Source organism: Rhinoderma darwinii, chromosome 4 (assembly GCF_050947455.1).
Source record: "Rhinoderma darwinii isolate aRhiDar2 chromosome 4, aRhiDar2.hap1, whole genome shotgun sequence".
NCBI lineage: Eukaryota > Metazoa > Chordata > Amphibia > Anura > Rhinodermatidae > Rhinoderma > Rhinoderma darwinii.
Window position 1 is genome coordinate 113,431,741 of NC_134690.1, and position 26,892 is coordinate 113,458,632.

The 26,892-nt window shown below is 37.8% G+C and overlaps 1 protein-coding gene across 1 annotated transcript in view; it reads left to right on the forward strand.

Moving 5' to 3' along the window:
- The first annotated feature begins 977 nt into the window (after positions 1 to 977).
- NYAP2 (neuronal tyrosine-phosphorylated phosphoinositide-3-kinase adaptor 2) overlaps positions 978 to 26,892 on the forward strand; it is a 191,880-nt gene continuing 165,965 nt past the window's right edge. The window contains exons 1-2 of the mRNA XM_075861481.1: positions 978 to 2,169; positions 22,077 to 22,317. Coding sequence (XP_075717596.1) covers positions 22,112 to 22,317 — 206 coding nt within the window. The 5' untranslated portion in view covers positions 978 to 2,169; positions 22,077 to 22,111. The remainder of the gene's footprint in view (positions 2,170 to 22,076; positions 22,318 to 26,892) is intronic.

Sequence of the window (26,892 nt, forward strand, 5' to 3'; positions counted from 1 at the left end):
GCAGGCTTAGGTTGTCAATAAAGGAGAACAGAGTTTGTCATTTAGCACAACACATGGATTGCTTTGGACTGCAGGTAAACCTATTGAGTTATAGCTCAGTGAGTTACCACAGTGCACAAAAGTGACAGTAAAATGCTAAATTAATTTCTGCTATATCTGTATGTGGTTTGTGTGCGCTGTACTGTGGGGCCAATCTATTATGTGGTTCTTCTCAATCAATATGTAAAGTTGTTATTTTATAGTAGTCATATGTACAAGCACACACACACACACACACACACACACACACACACACACACACACACACACACACACACATATACATACATACACACACACACATATACACATACATACACACACATATACACACATATACACACATGCACACGCACACACACACACACATATATATATACACACATACATATATACATACATACATATATACATACATACATACACACACACACACATACATACATAGATATAGAGAGTGGACAATATGTATGTAAATATTTGAGATATGCTTATAATTATTTAACTGTAACAATGCTTTTTAATATTTTACCAACAAAACTTTTCATTAATAATAAATAAAAAGAGAAATAGAAATAATAAACAAAATATACAATTTTACAATGATTTCTTAATAAAATAAAGTTTAAAGACACAGTAACTATAAAAATAATGTGTTGCTTGTTGGAAGTATCTTGTGTGCAAAGTCATAGAAAGATGTCACTTTAAACCAGTGTCTGCCCCGATAATATTTATGTCTTTCTTATAGAAAAGTGTTTAGCCACATGGGATAATCTATGCAGCTTTATTCCACAGCCCTTCTGTATTTATGCAGTGGGAGCAGGTGGTGGGGGGTTGTTTTGACGAGGTTAATGCGCTCCTCCCATCTTTACCCCAGCAGCAGCAACCTGATATACGTCAGCATGAATTGTATGCATTTCACTGCCGTACAATGAGGAAGAGAGTGCAAAAGCTATGCCAGGAAGGCCGGCTAGCACTCTGAGATTCAGACATGCACCTTGTATCTCACAGCTTGCTTGGTTTCTGTAGGAGCATCATGGGCTAAGGGTTTGTTTGCACTGCAGTCTTTGTTCTATCTTACACATTTTGTACTGATGTTTGGAAGCTGGTGGGGGGAATGAGAGCATCACTTGTCATTTTTAATGTGGCTCCTGCGTTATTTGAGCCCTAATTGAGCAGACGGGTGATCTGGGACGCCTTACTGAGGATGACGGTGAAAGGTGGAATGATGGTGCTCTGTTCAGTGGCTTATTTCTTCGGTTGCTTGTTCTCCACACATTTCCAATGGGCCTGAGTAGCAGGAGCTGTCCAAGGTGCTGGAATGCTCACTGCTCTCTGTGGTGGAAGAGAACGGATTGCAAAGCGAAAGAAGAGACTGGCCACAATTTATTTGGGAGGAAGGTAGGCACTCTCTTTGTTCCGCTATCCCTGATTAATCTACACTACAAAAGCATCAACAGACTAAAGCAGCCAGAAAGGGAGAGGGAGTGCAAGTCTGCCGGCAGTCACAGGGGAGGGAGTACACCATGAGCCAGACTGCTTAAAACCATTCGTTTATCTAAGTAGGAATGAAACACACATCATTTCACGAGGAATAAGCCATTTTCAATGGATTACGAGCTCTGCTGTAGTATTTTCTCTGTATTTTTGCCTCCTCAGAGTACATTCAAATGAGGCACCGCAGACAGCCGAGTGTGATTGCATTTGATGGTGCTGCAATTTTCTGTGTAGTAAAGTGGAGTGATATTATCCACGCTCTTCTGTGTTGGACCACAGAACAGGGTGTCATTGGCACACACCCATTATCTATGCGCTCATATTGTTGCATCTGGATTTAAAGAGGAAACATTATTTTCTTCTCCCCACTTTAACATTGTAGTCAACTTTAAAGGCCAAAGCCTTTATTGTGAAGATTGGTTAAAAAGGATACTGTCATAAAAGGATGCAAGATATTACACTGTGGACTACTTCATCATAAAATGCACTTTATCTGAAAAAAGACAGCCCAAATTCAAGTCTGTTTTATGGTGCTGAAATATCCTTTCAGATTGCACTGAGGTCAACCCTGAGGAAGGGCTTCTGCTGAGAAAGTCACATTATTCTACTGCTCATCTAGACATTGTTTCTTGGGTATGTATATATTATGTATGTTTATTTTACAATCCTGTAAAAGCTACTTATAGCAATATATACTATATAAAGTATCTATTTAATGATATCTTATCACTCCCCTTGATATAAGTGTACAGTAACTGCACTTAACTGGTACATTTCCCTTTAACATATACAGTGTAATATCCTCTTAAGTAATTTAACTTAAAGGATAACTAAAGCAAAGTAATACCACTTGTCTATAAAAGAAAATAGTATTGGATTGAGCTTTCCCATAGATGTATCTTCTTCTATCACACTGCCAGCTGGTAAGTTCTTTTGCTTTGGGATATTATGAATAATATATTGTGGAAACATATGTGTTCATTTCAGTTCTGTATTTCTGTATGACTCAGAGAATGGAACTTTTTGGAAAAATCTATATACTGTAGATTTCTATATGTACATATATATTCATATAGATATATATATATATATATATATATATATATATATATATATATATTCTCAGTGAAATAGAGGCTTGAGTGAACACATAAATGATGGTTTCAGAACAGGCAACACTAATGTGAAGTCAACACAGGTCAAGGATGAATTATTCACCCTTTTTATTCACCTCATTGTGCACTTGTGGGTATAGATAAGAGGATGGTCTGGCTAGTGGATAGTGGTATTGGCAAGAAATTCTTTCATTTGGACTGACATTGTATTGGTGATTTGTTTATGCTAATTAAAGATATACACAAACGTAACAGAAATCTTAGTAACCATGGCACCCCGAGGCATGCTAGTATTTTAATTCAGGTCTCCCAGTCTGGAAGCAAAAACTGTACATGTATGATGATGACACTAGATCTTAAATGAATGATACACGTTTATAACATATAAAGCAAGTGTTTACTTTAAAATATCATAAATGTTTTCAAAATGTAAGATGATCTATATTGTATATAATCTGATTGTCAATATGACCATTCTATTATACAGTTTATACTTGGGGGCATGAAGTACTTAGCAAAGTACCCGGCTTTCCTTGGGGCCTGGCTTCTTTCTCACTGTCCTGACATCCCTGGGACATTAGATCATCCATTTTTGTACAGTTCTTTATGACTCTCCTTATGGTATTAATACACAAGATAAATGTATATTCATATTTCTGGAGTGTTACATAATAATATGCTTGTTAATATTTGTCAGATTGATATATTTATGTGGTATTTTATATCATGATAGAATATTTCTTGGACTTTTCACATTTTGTGTGGAATGGGGGTATTTTTTCCCCTTAGAAAAAAAATCAAGTTCTTGTGTTGTCTTTTTCTGTCAAGTTCTGAACATTTTATTCAGCCTATACTTTATGGTATATGTTTCTAGTAAAGCTAGGTGACAATCAGCTCCCACAGAAGTTGTCACCCAGCTTTCCTACACAATCGAATGGTAATTTTGCCTATATACTAATACATCTATTGCTTCTGTTTTACTAAATAACAAGGCAGATTTGCCATTATGGAGTTCTGGGCCATATTCATCACCACCCAACTTTCTAGGCGACAGATATAGCTGAATACAATTATTAACAATTTGTTAAGAGAAGCCTTATAGATTTACTGGAGATTTTTAATTTAGAGAAGTGCTCTTTAGCTCAATTGAATATTTTGGATGTTCAGATGAGATCTTGATTTTTGCATATTATATGCTGCAGCTATTTACAACTTCACCTTTATTTTTATGGCTCTAGCAGGCCCAGATCAACTATATATCAGGAACATTATTGTTTTCAAAACCTGGTGCAAAGATCCGGAGACAGGTGCACAGATGGCAATGCAGATGCATGACCTTAAAAAGGAGACACCATTGGGTCTGCTCTGTTATTATTCTCAGCTGTAAGTTAGTCTACGTTTTGTGCTGTAGTCATCCATTAGTGGTGAAGCTTTGTATTTGCAGTAAGTAATATGAAAAAATTAGGGAAATTTACTTCAAATGGCTATAGATGTGCAGATGTCCATTAGCTGAATGTTGTCTTATAAAAAATGTATACAGTATGCTTTTATATATATATATATATATATATATATATATATATATATATATAAAATATTATTTATATATGTAATATATGTGTATATATATTATATCTATGTTTGTACATACATATATATATATATATATATATATATACATATGTATATATATATATATAATATACATTATATATATAATATGCATTATATATATATAACTTTCATGCAATAATTAAGGTTAAAAAGAGTATTCATTGTATTTTAGGAACCTATTTAAAGGTAACCTCTCTATGCTGATTAGTCTTGACCTTGGGTGAACTTATTTAGAACAAATACTTCAGAAATTCTAAGTTTCTGGTCATCTAATGATCACACAACTTGGGATTATCTTATTTTACTATACCGTACCCCAATAAATGATATACAGAAATATCACAAAAGTCTAGTAAAAATGGTTTTGGTTAATAAAACGTATGCAACAATTAATCTTAAAGGACCATACACAGTCCAATCTTTTTTCCAATATTATATGGTAAATGAGCAGTGGACTGAGTCATGTATAAAAAAATACTGTATCATAATAACTTTAGATTTTAATTATTCCAATTTCTTACAGTCTACCCTGCCAACTTTTATCAAACAATTCAATGTAAATATATGTATATATATTGTCACTAGCGTCATCACACATTACAGGTGGTTAGGGTGCATTATAGGTTAGTAATTCTTGATTCGCTGTCAGAATATACTGTGTTAAAGAACTGCATTATTAGCTGTTTAACATGGACTTGCACTCAGTGGTTATTTTATTACCGTGTTTCCCCGATAGTAAGACACCCCCGATTGTAAGACGTATCGGGGGTTTCAGGGGGGTCGGCTAATATAAGCCGTACCCCGAAAGTAAGACATATGTCTTACTTTCGGGGAAACACGGGGGTATTGCCGCCTCCTGCCCACTTCCGGATATATCCGTCCTCAGCAGCTGCTAGTTCGCGCAGGAGGACGGATATATCCGTCCTGTGATGGCGCGGGTACTGAGACTGTACCCACGCGATCAGCGGCAGGAGCACGGCTGTTATACACAGCCTGGCTCCTGCTGCAACTGCCGGAATCGAAGCGCGCGCCGATTCCGGCAGTTTAACCCATTAAATGCCGCTGTCAATAGTGACAGCGGCATTTAATGTGTTTGACAGAGGGGGGAGCTCCCTCTGTCACCCGATCGGCGCCCCCGCAAACAAATCGCGGGTCGCCGTCGGGTTTCCATGACAGCCGGGGGTCTAACAAAGACCCCCAGGTCTGCCTTCAGCATCTGCCTGTTAGGCGATGCCGGAGGCATGACCTAATAGGTTGCCTGTCAGTTTTACACTGACAGGCAATAATGCTTCGGTATACTAAGTATACCAAAGCATTATATATGTGATCGGCACATCGCATAGTGAAGTCCCCTGGTGGGACTAAAAAAAAAAATTTAAAACAGTTAAATAAAGTTTGTGAAAAAAAATAAAATAATAATTTGACTATTTTTTTCCAATATAAGACATACCCCGAAAGTAAGACATAGTGGGGCTTTTGGGGATAAAAAGAAAGTAAGACACTGTCTTACTTTCGGGGAAACACGGTAGGTACAATGTTCTATTACTAGATAGCACCTTCCTTTGCTCTCAGAATTGCCTGAAGTAGCTGATCTGGAATAACTTAATGGCTTGGATTCAACAAGATGCTGGAAGCACTCCTTATAGAGTTTGGTTGATGTAAAGATTATAGCATCTTTCAATTCTTAGTTAATATTCTATTAAACCACATCCCAAAGGTGCAGGCTATTGGAATACACTGAGCCCATTATATCAGTTTGTAAGAAGCAGCATGAGATTGTATCTGCATTGAGGCTTGGTGCTTTACCCTGCTGGATCTAGCCATTACTAGATTGGTGCACTGTTGCTATAAAGAGATGCGCAAGATCAACAACAATGTTGTTGGTATTGGCGCATAATGAGTGGCAATGAGAACTTCCCTTACACAATTGTACCCTTATCAGCCTGAACCATTGACACAAGGCAAAATAGATTTGTGGATCTGTGTGGTTTATGTCAAATTCTGACCCGCATTGACATGTGCCCACAGACCAAGTAATGCTTTCCCAAGTGCTGTTTGTCCAGTTTTGGTAAGCATGTGCCTACTGTAGCCTTACTTTCCTGTTCTTAGATGTCAGTAGCGGGACCTGTTGTGGCATACTGGTGTTGATGCCAATCTTCAATAGCCACTTCACATGCTGTGCATTTAGATATGGTTTTCTTCATACCAAAAGTCACTCAGATCAAATTGGCTGTCCATTCTGACATTTGTTCTGAAATATAAAGTAAACCGCTTGACTGTGTCGATTTGACGTTTGCATTATTGAGCAGGTGTATAGAAGCCAATTGGTGGCGTAAAAAAGAGAGAATTGTTGATCACACAGCGTGAACAACTGAGATAATTTTGGCACATCTTCGGCCTGCCTGGTCTATTTTTGAGCTGTCTAAATTTAAGACATTATTAATAAATCTGCCTCATTGTTGTTTGTAAAAAGTAGAGATTGTAATATTACATATATTAGTGCATGCAATTGTCTTATATTTAAATGAAAGGATGAACTCACATTTTAAAGTGAGTATAGGAAGCGGGAATTTCGCTATATACACTATGAGCTAGTAATTCAGGACCAGTTTCCACTGGCGTATTGTAAACCAGACCACAAACATTACTCAGCTTTCTAGCTTGCTATGATTTTTACCACAAATGAAGTTACATTGAAAGGCTCACACATAGCAAAGGTCTAAAAAGTTGATATTCAGTTCTTTACTGATATATATATTTATTGTTTACGAAACCTTGGCTTAGCTTGTTCTCCTGCACATATTTCCATACTTTTTTGTAGACTTTGGCCTGATTTGCATCTTTCCTTTGACAGTGAAATTATCAGCTGAACACTTAGAGTCGGGGCCACAAGGGATGGACTACATGCTCTAACATGTAAGGATAGAAGACGTCTCTGTGCTCTCCTCTAATGAACAGCATCTGTGCGCGCTCCTTCAGTCCTGATGTTAGCACAATGGCTATATAATAGCTACTTGAGAATAGAAGAACAATCAGATATACAAGGGGCATTTACTATATAAGTATAATCACACAAATAAACCTCAGTTCACACTAGCTGTCCGCGGGGTCTGTTCTGCTCTTAGGCCTGCCTTTCCTTATCTTCCCCTGTTCCCATTTCTGTTACAAATAATGTAAGGGACAATGACCTCTCTGGTTTGTGCTTTGAGCCTAAAGGTCCTTTTATACAGGCAGATATTCTGCCCACTAAACGAGTGCCTGTTGACAACACAGCATGTCGATCGGCATGGAGCAATGATCGCAAGGATCAGCATTAACGATTGTTAATACAATCTTTTATCCTCATACATTTTTCATCCTGTTTACAGAGGGAGATGGGCTACCGACATGCGACCATTTTTCTGGCCACATAAAGAATGCGATCAGCCAGTGAACAAGCATTTGCTTGTTCACTGGCTGATGGCTGCCCAGATTACATTGGAAAATGAACGGGAATGAGCTTTTGTGTTAGGGCTTGTTCGTCCGATCATTGGCCCATGTAAAAGGGTCTTAAACTGTGTACATAAAAGGAGATATTGATTTAGGATTATAGTTAAGAGAAAGGTCCACAGCTATAAAAAAAAAAAAAAAAAGGCATTATAGGCTTTGGGTGTGATCCTTGCCTTAAATACTATGTTTACTGCACCTGAAAAAACCCTTCCCCCACAGTCCGCTTTTGTTTTTTCTTTTAATTTTTTTCATCCCCACTTTCCAAAAGCCATAACTTTTTCTGATTTCCAATTGACATAGCCGTATGAGGGCTTGATTTTTGCCGGATGAGTTGTATTGTTTAAATTGCATCATTTAATATACCATATAATGTACTGAAAAACTTGTTGTGGGGTGGTATGAAAAAAAAAAAAAGCAATTCCACCATAGTTTGTGTGGTTTTTGATTTTACGGTGTGCACGTGGCCATTAGGACAGGTTGTGCACTTTAATACACAGCTGACACTCGCTGCATATATTACGGGCTCCGCTCCTGAGCCCGCTCCATACTATCCCCTCTGCTTATGACGTACATATACGTCAAATGCTAGGAAGGGGTTAATTATGTCAGTAAGTCTAAATTATGTTATGTAAGTCCACCTTTATGCTTCCTAAAATCATTCCTAACACATTCTGTAAAGTAATTTCATTGAAAGTTAATTACCTTACAAAAGGGGTGAGACCATAAATATCATCTGCCCTTCAAATCAAAGCCCTTCCGTGGTCGCTGTCTCAGACCACTCAAGAAATGGTATTGTAGATTGCGGCCTCATCAACATGTCCCTTTCACCGCTGATACTGTAATCTTCTATAATAAACTTAAAGCTGTTTCTACCAATAATGTTTATTAGAAAATTATCACCACATTGGACTGTCAAATAACAATAATAATAATTTCTTATAAAACAATAATAATAGTATTTGGAAAATGGTGGATGCAGTTGAATATGCCTAACTACACAAACTATTCTCATCAACAAATATCATATTGTCCTGGGACAATCAAGAGATCTTGAAGAGTAAACCTTAAATATATGTGAAGATAAAATATATTTTTATAGAAGAAAAATGATAACAGGAGTGATCCAAAACTACCCTGCGGAGTTCCTGAAAGTAATCCCTATAATATAATCCCTAAAATATTAGCCTGAGTACTTGGACAGGTGAATCTCTCAAATACATTACTAAACTGCAAAATGACAGGTTAAGAAGCAAGAACTTTATTACGTATGTTGACTTTATAGGTTTAGATATTTTATACCCCCTCAACTTCTATGCAGCACTTTTCCCAGTTATTAAACACTACTCAGTAGTCTATGTGCCTTAAAAAAACAACAACTATATCTCATATATCTCACTTATAGTTGACAGCTCAACTCAAGCAGGGCAGACATTTGACAAACTGAGTTGTTGGACAGGTGGCATCCTATAACAAGGCCATGATAAAAATCACCCATTATTGTGCTTATGCTTGTCCATTGATATTACATGTCTATATGTTTTATTTTATCACAGTCACTGATTAAAAAGGAAGCCGGCATACTTTTGGACATATAGTGCATATACAACCCAGTCTATACACAGTAGGTGGGATGTTGCTGTGTGCATTATTCTTCACGCTTCTTAGCTTTTTTTTATTGATAGATGCGCAATTCCTTCTCTAAGGGACTGTATGGATCTGCTTTGCTACATGCCCATTATCCAAAATGTCATGGTTGTAAGTTTTTATTGACAGATCCTTTTGGCATCTTGTTGGTCTGAAGTTCAGCAGAGCTATTCATGATAATACTTATTATGATGTTGCTGTTGACTACACTCTACAGATGAATTGTGACATATAACTACCCAAACTCTCATGAGAAAGCTTCTAATTTCCCCTCACTAAGGCTTCGTTCACATCTGCGCTAGGGCTCCGTTCCGAAGGAGCCCTGACAGACACAAACGGAAACCACAGGTTTCCGTTTCCATCACCGTTGATTTCAACGGTGACGGATCTGGTCCCAATGGTTTCAGTTTGTCTCAGTTGTGCAAGGGTTCTGTCGTTTTTATTCCGTCAAAACCCTTGCACAACTGAGACAAACGGAAACCATTGGTACCGGATCTGTCACCATTGAAATCAACGGTGATGGAAACGGAAACCTATGGTTTCCATTTGTGTCTGTCAGCGCTCAGTTCCGACGGAAAGCTCTGACGGAATGTCGAAAAGGAGCCTTAGTGCAGATGTGAACGAAGCATTACATATCTTTTTCTAGTCCTTACTTAAAGATCAGAGGTTTTACTTTTCCAACACACATTTGCTCAGTTGAGAAGTCCCATGAGTGTCCATTGTTTGTATATTGCAGTGGCTCTAAGGACTGCACCTGTGGCCACCCAGCTAATAGTAATGAATGCTCTCAATGCTTTGTATCCAGATGTATCATACATAGGAGTATTTCAGTGTAGGTAAACTGGTGAGCATTCAGACAGTGTCACTAAATACATGTAACAAAGATAAATGAATAGTGTTTTCCAGACATACATGATGTTGCCTAAATAACAGTGAGCTCCAACTGATATTGAGCTTGCCAGACATCTCATTGAATTGCTCGTAACACACAGGGATATATCATTTACAGGGATCTTAAAGGTTAAACTATCCTTTCCAGACTAAACTTGTGTATTCAGGTCTTGGCTGTGAAAATCATGCTGTTGTTTTGTCCTTGTCACAAGACAATGACACTTTCCAAACAGCAGTAAAGAGATCGCAAGATTGTCTAGAAAATGACAATGACTGTTTATATTGTCAAACACTGTCAGATCTCTGGACTTTAAGTTTTGGGTGGAATATACCAAATGTAACTAACTTTAATTTTGTTTTTAATTTATATGTTATCACACATTTTAAAGCAACTTTTTATTGGGATACTCAATTTACTGTAGATATGATGTCTAATGCCAGGGCTTAATATCTATATTCAGCCCTGACGTCTTTCTTCAATAGGATTGGGGTCAATCTTGTCACGACTTTCAGACTACTGCTTTCTTCCAGTAGCCATATGGGGTTAGAGGTATCCGAAGACTGTGCTGACACCTTTAAATAGATGAAAATACCTTCAGAGCGAATGGAGCAGGTGGGTACCGGTCATAACGTCAATTATCAGTATCTGTACTGCCACTCCATTCTGAAACAGTGGGCTGGGAGAGGAAGCATGGCACATTGGAAAGCTGCCACTGTCAACCTTTTTTTTTCTAACCATTATGGGAACCTAGTAACGGGAGTCACAGGTCTAGACACACATTTTTAAATGGATGAGAATGCATTGTATAGTAAAACATCTGAGAAAACTGTTCAAATTACAGACATTTCCGATAGAGATAAGTGAATCAATCCGACACAAATCAAATTCAGCCCAAGTTTCCCAAAAATATTGAATTAAATTAATTCTGAACTTTTGAAGTTTGCGCCTCACAAATTGCAGCACACAGGTGGGCTTTCCCATAATGCTTTGCAGACGGCCTTTCCAAAATGCACTGCAGTTATCCCTTCCTTTATCCATATATTGTATGTTGCTGTCACTTTGACATAACTTATGCTGGCTTAGCGTTAAAGAGCTTGAAAGGGGTTGAATACAGTCCTAGAATATATCAGAGTTTCAGACACAAGTTTTTAAGGCAAACTTTTGATTTGCGACAAATTTATTCGGACAGAATCAAATCAGATGGCCGATTTGCCCGAAGCGGAACTGAAATGAATTACAGGAAACGTCATCTCTAATTGCCGAAATTGTAGTTTATTGCTGTTGATGCACACTATACCTGTACGCTGATAAGCTGATTACTCCCTTTCTCCCTGCTAGGCTATGCTCACACTTATATGTACTGTAATATACATAATATGTATATATATATATATATATATATATGTATGTATATATATGCAGTTTTCTGCTATCAGACCCTGACCCAACAGAACTAATATGACCTGACAGCAATATAAGAAAGATAGTTTCAACTTAAATTTATCTTGCCAAATGCCTTCATTGTCATGTTCTACCTTGTGGGTAGTAGTTTTCTATATGGAGTTGCACCTTAATAAATGTCTTTATAAACTATATCATAATCCAATTTCACTCTGGCAATTCACTTTGGTACTGCCTACATCAATACTAGTAATATCAGACATACAATAAATATTGTACTTCTAGGTCTAGACAGCGTAGCAGGCAAAAAATGAGAAAAACTCCAATTAGTTTAATTATAATTTGGCAATACTGCTTTTTGTGTATCTGTCTATTCAAGGATGAATAGCTGTATAAACATTGGACACTCTATCTTTTACATGGGCCGATCGACGAGATAGCTCATTGATTCGTGCTCGTTTTCTCCTTTCAGCAATGATTAGTTATGTATGTTGATGAGGGATCGTTACTACGATCGTTCGTTCCCATGCATTTCCATCAAGTCGGCAGCATGTGCTGCTGACTAGCGACCATTTTATTGGCCACATAAACGAGCAGATCAGCCAATGAACGAGCTTTTGCACGTTCATCAGCTGATCTTTGCCCTGTTTACACAAGGGAATGATCAGGAATGATCGTTTATATTAAAGGGCCTTTTTGATATATAGACACATACACACGTATGTATACATACATATATACATACATACTTACTTTAGTATCTCCAAAGATGAAGTAAATACATCAGAGAATATGGCAGACATTTTGTACTCCATAGACTAACATATTACTTCCTTTTTTTCTTTAGATATGGGCACCTATGGACATATGTATGCCAGTTTAACATGCCAAAACAAAGGTTTTCTCTAGTTAAACTACAACAAATTATGAACAGTCCTACCACGCGTTTATAAATATTTTACAGATTTATGGACAATACCGCAGAAGTGTTGTACAAATGACACTATTGCTATATCACTACCCCTAATATGTACTTCTAAATAAAGGAAAGGAGTTAAAGGAAAACTCCAGTCAACAGGGAATCATCAGCTATCTATAGTATATATGTATATTCCTTACCTGCACATGTTTGTTGTCTCTGTAACTTCATGACCCAAACAATTCCGCTTCAACAAAAGCAAATAGGATTCAGGATCCGTGTTGTACAGATACCAATGCAGCCCATAATATTCTATGGCCCTCCATATGGCTTTCATTTCCACACAGAGTCAGCCGTACTAAGTTAAACAAGGATGTCACATGCCTAAGGCCTTATGCTTTCGACCGTGTTTTTGCGGCCGCAATTTATCCTTATATTTGTGGATAAATTGCGGACCCATTCTTTTCTATGGCCCCATGCACGCAACCGTGATTTACACGGATCGGTGCGGGGGCCGCAAATCCGGACCGCAAAAACTCAGGACGTAATTTTTCGGTCTGAATTTGCGGATTAACCAATACAGGTGAATTCTTGTGGATCCGTAAGTCCGGATGATACATGGATGCACTGTTTTTTTGCGGTTCGACAGAACGCAAAGCCAATACGTGTGCATGGGGCCTTAGGCTCTATTGACACTGGCACTACATTCTGTTCCATTGGGTTTTTGGTGTATTTGACATCAAGAATAGCGTAGTCTGCAGAGCTATTTTGCCATAAAAACAAAAAACAACAGACACTAATTTAAATAAAAAAATCGTCAGAATTCATTGGAATCGGTATGAAAATGGATCCGTCATAGCTGGCATGGTTCTGTTAAGAATGGAAGCCAGGACACTATTGTGAACAGAGCCGTACTCTATGTGATGTATTACCTTAGTTAGTAATCACAGTATCTGATATTAAGAAAACAAGTAGATTTTAAACCTGATCAGCTCCCATTCACTGCTATAGCATCTTCATCTTTTATATAGGAGAGTCGTATATTTCAGTATATTCAGTAAATAACAGAGGTAATGATTAATGTTATTCATTTTACTTTTCTATTATTATTATTATTATTATGACTAATATGTTTCATTTAGCAAAAAAATAGGTCAATTCTCATACTAAAAATACAGTTTATAACGACGACAATAATCTTAGAAACGGTACGTGGTGACTCATAAGGCCATAAAACAGACAGATCCACAAGTGAAAGATACAGTCTGACAGTAGGCTTATTTGTACATCTATGCATGAAATCACAAGCACCGCAGTTCATACACTGAAGAGTTCTAGTGACTGGAACATGCTCTGCATAAATGTGAGCCATGTGAATGAACTCTTGTTTTTCTATATCCCAGAAGAACTGTTAGGAGTGTAGCAGCCGGATTCATTGGTCCCAGCGGTACAGTACAATGTGAAATGTTGCAATATACTAAAAAACTTTGATATTATGTGAGAATTAATAGGCATTCTACAAACGTGAAGCTTAGGGGAACATATGTGCATAGACTATGTGAGCACTACTAGGTATATACTGTAGCTCTAGCAAAATGTATATCTTTCCTGTGCAGCTGTAGTATGCACAAATATGTGAGATTGCTGTGGGCCAATGTAGCAAACTGGTGACGGTATCAAAAGGAAATCACGTACTCCTTAGGCCTTCAGACATACTTATCTCACCTCTGTCTGCTGTTTAAATAACTGACGGCACACTGACCAATGCAATTCGATGGGGCTATCCACACATCCTTGTTTCTTCACGGAGCGTGTGTCCATTGCCGCATTTCCTACTCTGGTCCATTTTGGCTGGTCAGACTCGCACATTGAAGTCTATGGGTGCGTAAAGAAAAACGGAAGGCACACGGACCGACATTCGTGTGCTGTCCATCTTTCACGTATAAGTTGCTAAAAAAAAATGGACAGAAAACAAGAAAAGTAAAACCAGGAAGTGCTTGCAGAGGAGAAAAAAGGATGACACACAACACAGATGCAATACAGTCAGTCATATGCAGACGCAAATCGGACACGCTCGTGTGAATAAGGCCTAAGAGACATATCTACTTATATGGATATTCTATTGATTCATATTGAATCAGTCCAGCTGCAGTTGTATATATCAAGATAATATGGCCGAACTAGACATTTAAATGTGGACTTATACTGTAAGGTTATGCTCATATCTACGCGGTTATCTCCATTTTTCTGTTTCATCATAGTAATAGAAAAACGAAAACAACGGAAGTGCCGGATCCATCACATGACGGACACCAACGGACCCCGACAGAACCCGTTGACCTAAAGTGGCCTTCAATTTAGATCTAAATAAAATGTAATATAATAAATATATATTTTTTAATACAATAGGAAGGGCACTCTCATAAACCAAGGTACACTCTCTTTCTAGATGTATAGCAGAGGAATTGTTGGAATCTATAGAAAATCTTGGTAGGCCCTTATCTACAATCAGGGCAGGCCTTAGGATAGATACCTCCCTGCTCTGCTATAGTGTTTAATAGTACTTGCGTCCTAAGGACACAGATACTACTGAATGTGGTGTCGCTACCGCTGTGGCAGCCACAGCGGCTGCTAGCGGTGCCGCTGCCCATGGGGGCCCGTCCCAACAGGCGGCATGGGCACCCTCAAGCCTGGAGTCACCACTACAGCGGTAGTAATGCCACTGAGAGAAGCACCTGGGCGGAAAGGCAGCTACTCAGTCGCCGGGCCCGGGCGCTACTGAAAAACAAGTAGGGGAAGAAGGCCGCACCCCCTTCCACTTGCTGGAGGGTTGCGCCCTGTGCAATGGCACAGGTCGCACACCCCTAACGCCGACCCTGTCTACAATAGACTCATAGCCACTGTCCTAGTATATCAGTATACCATCAGCCAATGAGTTGCTCTCTTATCTCACTGCTTTAGCGTTCTTCACTGATCTCCCAGTCTCCAGCTTTTGATGATTTATTGATTCTGTCTTGTTCCCTGGTGAACCAATGATCACCCCTGATGATTCACCATCATTAATGCTCATCTCTATTAATCCTGTGATCATTCCTAGTAAGTTAGTATTTTTGTGATCATTTACGTTGATTCAGTGGAAATTCCTAGTGATCCAGTGGTTTTGTGGTCATCCAAGTGAAGACAGAAACTGTTCACTAAGATACTTATAGAAAAACTTCAGTCATCAAATATTCTCTTGTATCCCTGTATATTGTAATATTAACAAAGGCCCTTTCCTTCTACATTTTCATGTGTGGCAAGATATTTTCAGCCTCCTGAATAACATTCCAAGTGGATTCCATTTAGTGGGTGCAATTGCATTTACTAGCTTCCCTTTATTTAAGCAATGATAAAGGGGCCTATTCAGGTGTTATATTTTTTGAAGATTATTACTCAGGAAACAGCCATCATTTTGGATTTTTTTTCTGGTAATTTTCAATAGAAAATATTCATAGCCCTTTAAACTCTCTGTAATCCTACTCCGGACATGTCGTCATTATGAGTAGTTCTTATACTAGCAAATACTTCTTAGAAGATGTGTAAGTATTCTGACAGCTATTACTATTACATGACTATTACACAATTAAAATTGTTTTCCGACAATAGGAACACCCCATATGGCTGTATCATATTGAAAAATAATAAACTTTGCAATATACTTTCCTTTCAAATTCACCTTGATTTTCCTAAATGAATTCCTGTAGCTCTTGTGTTTATGCCGTGGCAAGAAGATGTGTCATTCATAATCACATCTCTTCATCATGGCAGTCAATCCCGGCCAGAAGCAACGACATTTCGCCCTTAGCAATTGGCCACCACAGTCATTAAGAATGACGCATCATCACACTACTACACAAACAGCTGTAAAATGCCATACTTCTTGATCACGTTATAACAAGGGGACATTTATTGTTTCTTTTAGAAATATGGACTTCTATCATGAGAATTACAAATGTGAACTAATAATATGCTGCAAACATCAATGTCCATCATGTCTGTTTTGGAGATGTCATGATAGAGGTTACATGAACCCTCCCGATCGCTCCTCGTCACCCCTAGTTTTTGTCAAAGGTGTTATCTAACTACATTGCATATGAGTTGTATAAAAAAAAAAATCTTAGCTGCCCGGATACATTTTAGGTGGCATGGGATGCATGGTGTTCTTCCTCCCTAACGCTGTTCTCTTACTCTGAGTGAGTCATACACAGCGTTACTCTGAGTGAGTCTTACTCTGAGTGAGTCATACACATGGAGAAAATTTCACCTTTAGACTTTATTATTTGTCCTATTACATATGAGAGACTCCTCAGTTTTATTATGTGACTTATGGTTGTATTTTTCTGATATACCTGTTGCTTTTATACTCTGCAACCATTAATACTAATGTGCAGCTTTGTTCTTTATGTTCCTAGTTGTATGTACCTTTTTGTTACTCTTTTCAATAAAACGAGTGAAAAAATTTCATATACATACTAAAAAAAAACAGGCATGTTATACACAAACAGCATATGGAAAGACAGCAAAATATTGAACACGTGATCTACGCTTTTACTCTTCTACAGGCCCTAAAATACGTGGCACATTTTTGGCGACTATGATCATCAGCAGAGTTGAAGTCAAGATAAAGATTCATGGTCAATTAACCATTTGTATCACAATACTGCAAAAGTAATTTTGACAGGGAAGTATTTAAAATATAGGTATATTGCAAAGCTGTTTATTTTCTAATGGGGTCAGCTTTAGGGAGTTTCTTTACTAGGACCGAGGACCATGGCAGGTGGGGAGTTTGGCTGGGGCAGTACGCTTGTTAAATCGTAACACTGGTGTCCGAATGCGAGCTCAGGGGGACCAAATACCTCCCGTGGAGGAGAAGGGCAATAGGAATACCCCATATAGCTGTAACAAAATCTTTAGCCAATATTTCTTGGATTTTGATAAAACAAAATCTGTTGAAATAACAGGGTCCTGATGGATGAAATAACCTAAGAAACTATTTTATAAGTAGATACTGTATATTCTATAATTGTATTGTATGTTTTTTTACTTTTAGCAAAGTATAATATTAGACAATGAGAACTTGGGAAAAAAATGTGTAGTTTTTTAAATATTATAACATTTATTTAGCCCCTATATCCCAGCTGAAAAAAATAACTGCTTCTTTAGTAACTTATTGAACCATTAGACAAAATGTAATGATACTTAGACACAGCTAAGTGAACATGACCAGGCTTGACTGCAGCCGACAAATCTAAACCTCAATTTATAGTATATATTATACATATTATTTATAGTATACAATGAGGGTGAAGTAGCCACCACAAAGAAGCCCTTTAGTGTGACAAGTGATGCAATAATAGGAGACATCTGGCACATACTTTTTCATATCACGCTACTAGTAAGAAGGTTTTGACTTTAATTTGAGTCAAATGCTCTTAAAGGAACAGTGTCACCAACAATTTTTTTTTTATATCAGTTTGATGTTAGTGTTTTATTAAAAACGTTTGTATTTATTTGTGTGTTTGTGTGTTACTTTTTTTTATTTTTACACTTTTTCTTCCCTATGGGGGCTGCCATTTTTTTTTCCATTTCTGTATGTGTCGATTAACGACACATACAGACATGGAATATGGCAGCTCCAGTCCCATAGGGACTGCGAACGGGGCCCGTTCCATCCACTATGGTGTACGCCGTCTGTGTGGGAACGGCGCATGCGCCGCTCCCACACAGTCCAATTTGAAATGCGCGCTGTCCGGTGCCATTTTCCTGTGGACCGGAAGTCGCGGCCGGACAGTAAGATTACTACTTCCGGACGCGGCTTCCGGACTTGTGAACATGGAGCAGCGGCAGCAGATGGAGCGTACGGTCCGGAGGGAGCGGCGGCGACTGGAGCAGGTAAGTGATTTCTATGTATATTCGTGTTTTACTGTGTGTTTACTAGTGTATGTTAACCTACTACACTGTGTGTTAGCTCAAAAAATGGAGACACACAGTGTAGGAGGTTAGACCGTTCAATCCCCTCGTTTCTCCCGGCACTAGCAAGGATAAAGGAGGGGGGGGATTCTGAGAGCTCACTAGAGCGAGGGATTTTTTCCCAATTTTGCAGCATAAAGCAATGTGGTTGCTTTACCACATGCAATGCTGCAATTTTGGGAATTGCTCCATCTAGTGACCAGCAATGGGAAATATTATAAATTAGAATCCAATTGAATCCAATTTATAATATGTCCTGACTCGTTAAAAAAATTAGAACAATGTTTAATCACCCACACACTAAAAAAAAACATTTTTTGCTAACAACACATTCCCTTTAAACTTCTACTGTACCATATGGTGCACACAAGCGATTTTCAGGAACTGTGTATTTTGCTAAATTAAGTAAGTATGGAGGCGATGTAGTGCTGAGTGTATAAACAACCAGAAATGACTACACTCTAACATACGTAATGCCAGTTGGAATGTTGGCAGACTTTGATGCTTAGTTGTTATGAAATGTTATGTCTTATGCAGTGAGGCAAAATGGTAAAGAATCAAGAGGTGATATACTGTATGTGTTCATGTCTCTACATTTCCTTCCGTAAATGATCCACCAAAATGTTCTGCTCTTTGTCATTTAATTAAAAATATACAAAAATTACATTGGCAGTTCTAAATATTCATATACAATAAAAAAAGTAACATTTCTTTTTACACACATAGGGATGACTTTGCCACTAGTAAAAGCAGAGGTGGACTACATTGGGACAGTAACCTAAAAGGATGCCTAAGTCAAATGCATTAAAGTGTTTGTTTGTTTGTTTAAAAAAAAACAAGAGATTTATGAGATAAATACTGGTTACAGGAGTTTTCCAGTCCCAGAAGGTTATAGCATAATACTTCTGGTATTCCCATTGATCCCGAAAATTAAGTGGCTAAAGCACTTGCATGGAGAGGGTGGCCAGGAGCTATGCAGGGAAAAACTGTGAAGGAGCCACAGCGCTGCGGCCCCCACTGATCAGAAAGTTATGGCTTATCCTAGCAATATGCGATTACTTTCTGGGATAGGAAAACCCCTTCAAAGACATTGGGGTAGATTTACTAATGCTGTCTAATATTTATAAAGTTTAAACAAAGACAGAGCAGTTAGAAGATGCGCAAAATTTGTCAAAGTGGTGCACACTGTATGACAAATTTGGCACATCTTGCTAGACATGTTAGACACTTTTCTCTTACTTATACCACCTTTTAGTTGGCTTAATTTCTGCCAATTTTTTATGCCATTTTTTGGGCGCAATTTTGGTTCACATTAATGCATTCTAAACCATACCCTCTTCCAGCTCACTTTTTGCCTAGGCCATTCTCTCTCATCAAATGAATTGCAAAAAAGTGATTAAAACTGTAAATAAATGTGGTGAATGGAAAGTGCCCCAGAATTCTAGCTCAATTTGAGTTTATAGGTGCAGAAATGTTTGAAAAGGGAGAAGCTGAAGACATCTGAGCGGCAAACTGCAGAAATGGGCTGTGGCCGGGAGAGGTCATCATAGAGGTCTGGACCGGATGGAGAAGAAAAGAGAAAAAGAACAACTAGAATCTGAGAAGATGTCACCTGTGAGTCACTTAATGTAAATGTTTATTCTGCCTCTAGTCAGTACTGTAGTCACTGCATGATCTGCAGCAAGATGATGGGTGGATTTTTTTTTGTGTGAAATAGCAACTCCCAGTATATCCTTACCATTGTTTGGGCCATGCTGGGAGCTGTAGTTTCACACCGTACAAACCTATATGGCAGGGGTTGCACTAAATTGAGCAGTATTTGTGCTGGTGCTGTATTTATGTACTGAGCTTGGTTCTGGTGTTGTATTTACGTACTGAGCTTGGGTCTAGTACTGTATTTATGTACTAAATTTGGTTCTAGTACTGTATGTACTGAGCTTTGTTCTGGTGTTGTATATGTGTATTGAGCTTGGTTCTGGTGCTGTATTTATGTACTTAGCTTTGTTCTGGTGCTGTATTTATGTATTCAGCTTTGTTCTGGTGCTGTATTTACCTACTGAGCTTGGTTTTAGTACTGTATTTATGTACTGAGCATGGTTCTAGTACTGTATGTACTGAGCTTTGTGCTGGTGTTGTATATGTGTATTGAGCTTGGTTCTGGTGCTGTATTTATGTACTGAGCTTGGTTCTGGTGTTGTATTTATGTACTGAGCTTTGTTCTGGTGCTGTATTTATGTACTGAGTTTTGTTCTGGTACTGTATATATGTATGAGCTTGGTTCTGGAGCTGTAATTATATAGGATATATTTATAATAATAAAATTGCAGGGCAGATGGAATTGTTTTCAATTCATTGTATATTTAATGGGAACCTGTCAGGTAGTTTTAACCCCTTGTACCGTCAGCATGCAGTAATACATGACCTGACAATATTTCCAAACATTCCTTTGTATGTTTTTTTCAGATGCAGCAAAATCTATAAAATCAACTTTTAAAACGGCGCACACTATATGCTGATTACTCATTAAAGGGTCATGGGGCGGTGCCGCTATCCTGAAGAGTCACATAGTCATACCTCCAAACCCACCTTTCCATGCTTGATTGACATCCCCCTGACTGTTAGACATCCCTACCAGTCTCCTCCAACTTTCTCGGATGTGCCATTGCCTTGAACTACTTGGGCACGTACTGTGAAGCGAGATGTACTCTGCCCGGCTTCATCACTGCACCACGCATGCCAGGGGAGTACAAGGCTATAGCGCATCCGCAAGAGTTGGAGGAGGCAGCTGGGGATGTAGAACAGCCAGAGGGATGTCAAACAAGATCTGGGGGGCACCATTTTAATTTTCGCCTCAGGCAGCAGAAAAGCTAGAATCGGCTCTTGCTCAGTGCATGTATTAAATATGTTTTCAGTTGCATATGAGACGAGTATCTGTCATCCTATGCTCTCCTCTGTGTACCTTTATTTAATAAAAGCAAGTCTATAATCTCCAACATACTATTTGATCATCAAACTGAAAGCGATGATCCTGTGGGAGGCAATGACCTGTCCACCAATTCTGTTAATGACGAAAGGGCAGTGGCGTTATTTGAAGAGGTTAATAAGGGCAAGCAGTAAAGTCAGCCATAGGCATCATATTCTTTTTGGCAGTTCCCTTTGTTGTCAGCTGCATCACCCAACAATTCAATGTTTATTAGTCCCTTAGGAAAAGTGTATCTGATGGGACTTATTTTTATCGTCTGACCCTGTTGCTTGCTTAGCGAAGCCATAATTGTCTAAAACTAGCTGACACAGATGGTATGTTGGGAGCACAAAAGGATTCTATGTTTACTGGCTGTAAAAGTGTAAAGCTAAGAATAAGAAATATAAGAAATAAATACCAGGGATGTGCATGGCAATGAAGGTGTAACTGTAACCATTGAATGATTCACATGACCCTTTTCTCTTTGACTTACAGGGCAACTTACCTGCTTTTAGATTATCTTCTGCAAGATGATGAGTACAAATCAGGAGGACGATACTTTGGGTACATTTCTCCAATATATCGAAGATATGGGGCTTAAGGCCTATGATGGTTTGGTAATACAGAATGCTTCAGACATTGCTCGAGAAAATGATCGTCTGAGAAATGAAACTAATTTGGCTTACTTGAAAGAAAAGAATGAAAAACGACGAAAGCAAGAGGAAGTCATTAAACGGTATGCTTGTTGATGATAACTACTACCCCTAAATATCACATTCTGTATGTTTTAAATCTTTTTGACATGAAGGTGCTTAATACATGTTACAGGGAATACTCCTTCCTATGAATATATGCTTTCTGTAGCACTATAGCAGACATTGGAAGTCAGCCAGGCAGCTATTATCACTCAACGCTTCTAATTCGTTTAAGTGCTGGAACACATTTAACTCTTAATATGCATTGCATATACTGTATATATACACGGATGAAATTCACAAAGAATATGAAGGACTTGTGCAAGCATGTTTCTTGTGCCATATCTTCAATATTCAAGAGGTTGTGAAGATATGGTTAGGCCTTTCCTTTTTTTTTCAAGTATTTGACACCAAACTGCCCCTACCCGATTGGCCTTTCCTTAAATTTTTCTTACGGCCACTTAGGTGGGGCAGTTTGATGCTGCAGCCTCTGTCCTAAAACCAGTAATGTAGAAGCACTACCAGTCTTGAAGCTGGGGTGAATAATTTTAACTGGTGCTGTAATATGACGGGAGCGTTATCAGTATTGAATGGAACTTTATTTTATAAGTATAAACAACCTACTAATACAGATTTGAAAATTAACCTTTCCTGCCAGTGTTTATGGTACCTATAGCCTACACCTAAATGTACTGTTAAGTGAAGAGACACAATAAAAATGTATATGTACATTATACATATATATAAATGAAATAACAGCCATTTTTCTAAATCCACATTTTGATAATTGTCACATAAGAGTTGGTAGTCAGTAATGGATGCAGGGATACATCTATATCTTTTCTTTGTGTTGAGCATCTTTCTCTTTAGTTGTTTCTTACATCTCTGTGGTATGCTTTACAATTATTAAAACATTTTAGCTGAATTGTACTGAAACACATTCTGCTTTAAAATAATCTATCTATTAAAGTAACCAAAACTGCTAAAACGTCTGCCTAATTTTTAGTCTCAATTTTTAAATAGCAGCAGTTCACATTGCTGCACATGAGTCACCAGTATATTTAGTACAGACTCTGTGATATGTTCACTTTTTAGACCTTGAGTTTCTTATTTGAATGTGAAAATGTACACAGAACACGTCTTAAAGCGTATCTAATCTTACAGGTGACTTTTTTCAGAATAAGCTGTTATATCTATGTACATGAGGAATAACATTATTTCTACCCATTATATGACCTTTTTGTGGCATTTTTTTTAGCAGTTTACCCCTCTGCAGGCTCTCTTTCTCTAATTCTCGGTTTTCTCTTAGCTAGTGGGTGGAGCCTAACTGCTATCAGGTCTTCTATATACTGCATGCAGAGAAGAGGAGACTCCTGCTCTTCTATCTCTATCAAATATATAGAAACATCAGCAACATAGAGGAGATTTTGAGATATTGAGCAGTGTACCTGTGAATCCAACACAGGGGTGAGATACATCACTTACTAGAAGCTGTAGAAGCATCTCTGTGTCTCTCTCTGCCCCTCTCTCTCTCTCACTTTGCTCCTGCTCCCCCTCCTCTCTCCATAGATTATTTTTTTTGGGCAAACTGACCCCTCAGTGAGCTGATAGTATGTCTAGTCTTGAGGATAAAAAAAAAATGCAGTCAATTCTGTGTGAGTGAACAGTTGACTGGGGAGGGTTAGGAGCCTGATAAGTGGAGAAAGGCATTTTTCATTAATAGAGATATATTTGCTGGTACTGTTGAGTTCGTCAAAGTTTGTTGAAAAGTGTGTGACCGTTTAATCCTCTTCTGCTATATTTAGCCATTGTGCCATTTATATGTATCATTATTTTAGCACTATAATATGTAATAGAACATATTGGCAATGGAATTTTAAACCTATTACACACCAGAGATGTCCATAACACTATATATATATATATATATATATATATATATATATATATATATATATATATATATATATATATATACACACACATGTGATTTCTGGAGCAATTAATGGCTTCTATAAAAAGGGAGAATGTTTCACATGTAAATTAATGTTTTGCTCATGTAGATGTGATTGACCATGGGTAAATCTGCTCTTCAAATATTCTGAGTTATACATGAATGCAAAACCCAAATATAGACTGGTTATGTAGAAGGCAAATAAACTAAAAAAAGTCCTCTTTTTCCCCTCTTTGGATACTGCGCCTATGGTCTTGTATCATTAATTTACTAGCTTTATGTATTGTGATTATTAGCTACCTATGTTGAGGGGAATTGGTGGTTTGTGGGGATATCTTTTGTCCGCTTATCAGGATGGCAACCCCCAAGATTTTATGTATAGCATGTGGATGCTATTTTAATTGGTTTTAAATCTGTACATGTGATATATTTATTTGAATAAACATTTTTTGTGTTATACATCATGACTTTATGGTTTCTTTGCCTTTTACATACCCATTTTTTTTTTTTGTATTTAGAAGCTACAGGGTATGTGGCAATATTTGTGCGGTGCCCGCCGGGAATAGGTGTCTGAGTTATATATAATGCACCAGCTGTGAATATACACAGTACTCCTTGCTAGTCTAGTTCTTCCAGGAGGGAGTAATTTTCCTTTTTTAATGCTTCCTCCTGGGAATTTACCTGCACATGGTTACCTAGGATCAAGATATACTCAAACAAGCAACCTAACCTAGAAATCCTGCCCTTGGGTAAGAATCAAGCATGCACTTGTGAATATGGGAAGAGAGCATGCTCAAGTCATAAAGCTCTCACTTGGGAGAATAGTTATATGTTTCCACATTGTGTACACGGCTTCTGCTTACAGGTCCGCTTTAAAAAAAAGATGTAATAGACAAAGAGCCCTCCATAACAACATAACATAGAATTTGAGCTATTACTAAATATAAAAGTAACAAAGTATTTCAGTTCCCTCATTACTCATGTAAAAAAGTTATTGACCCCTTAAGATTTATAACTTGTTAAGGGAATGCTAGAACTTGTAGTTCCACGACAGGTGGCAAGACAGAGGCTACTTAAGCTCACAAAAAAAACACTACTAGAGACCATTTGGAGTCTTCATTGTTTTTTATGGCTTTTTTTTATTTTTTTCAATGGCGGGATCTTTTTCCTAGTCTTCACTGTTATAAAAGTCTTCTGAAGCCAAATGCTTGGTGCAATTAGTAAACAATTGTTGCATGACAAACCCTTCTCATATGCTAACTGACTTTCCTTTCAAAGTTGTTTTACATTTCTTGAATATTGAATTATACTAAGGAGGTTTCTCATAAGATCACTGCCTGTTCTTTCAGTAATATCCAAGAGAAATTAGCGTTCTGATCCCTTTCATTTAATTTATTGTGCATCTTATTCTCTTTCTGAGGCCCATAGATTTGTTTTGTTTTTTTATAGATTTTAATCCTGTGATTTTAATGAAGTATACTTACTGTTAAAACAATGAAATTAAGGTGATGCTATATCTCCATATATTTTTTGCCATAGATCCATTAGTTGTCAATGTATTATAATTACAGTTTAGTTAGCAGTAGGTGGAATGTGGAAAATGTGCAGTAATGACAAGAAGTAACGCTTATAAGTATTAATTGGGGTCTTAGTTTGGTTTCCAATGGATCAGTCAAATAATTTAGTGCTAAATGGTTAATGGTTTTGTGTATAAGACTTTCTAACACCTTGGCTTATCCCCGTATACATATATTATTTATTTTATAATATTCCTGTTGCTTATATTTCATCAACATATTCGGCAGCACTGTACAGAGAGTGTCATCATTCCTTATTCCCAATGGCGCTTACAGTCTACTTTTTTTTTCTCAAACACACACTTTAGTCAATTTCATTGAAGGTCAATTAACCTTTTAGTATGTTTTTGGAGGAGTACCCAGAGTTAACACACACAGAAAGAACCTGAAAACTCCATGCAGATATTGTCCTTGGTTGTTGAGTGTTAAAATAAGATCCAGGGGCTCAAGAGGCAGTAATGGAAGGGAGTGAGAAGTGGAAAGGGAATGAAGTGGGCAGTAGGACACTCTTCTGGGTGAGCATTGATGATGTGAGGTGATATGGACACGGTGGATAAGTGGTACGCTCATCATTTGGGGTTGGGTGATGCAGGACACAACTGCAATATAGTATCAATAGGTTGACCAATGATATGATAATGTTGGCTGGTACAATCTGCTTGGTATTGTTGGTGAGACTGCACATATCTACAAACCACATGACGAACGTGCTATCCCTTGGGATCTCTGGGATATTGTGTATTCTGTAAAGTAATAGAGAAAAATTGTGTGAACTTGGGGACTGCAGATAACTTGATCCTGACATTATTTGAAGACCAGGGTTGTAGAACATAGCCCAGAAATCCAGCAAAATCAAACAGTAGCGTGAACAGTGATGACACATACAACGCCATAATGGGGAATTGCAGTGTTCATTTTGCCATGAAGGGATTCAGGTAATTCACTGTGTATAGGACAAATATTTTTGTACCATCTTAGCCAGTAGATAGAAAATATGGAGATTGAGAGTCCTTAGTAGTTGACACCTTTATTGGCTTACCGAAAATATGATGACTAATATCAAAAAGCTTTGGAGACTGTTTAGG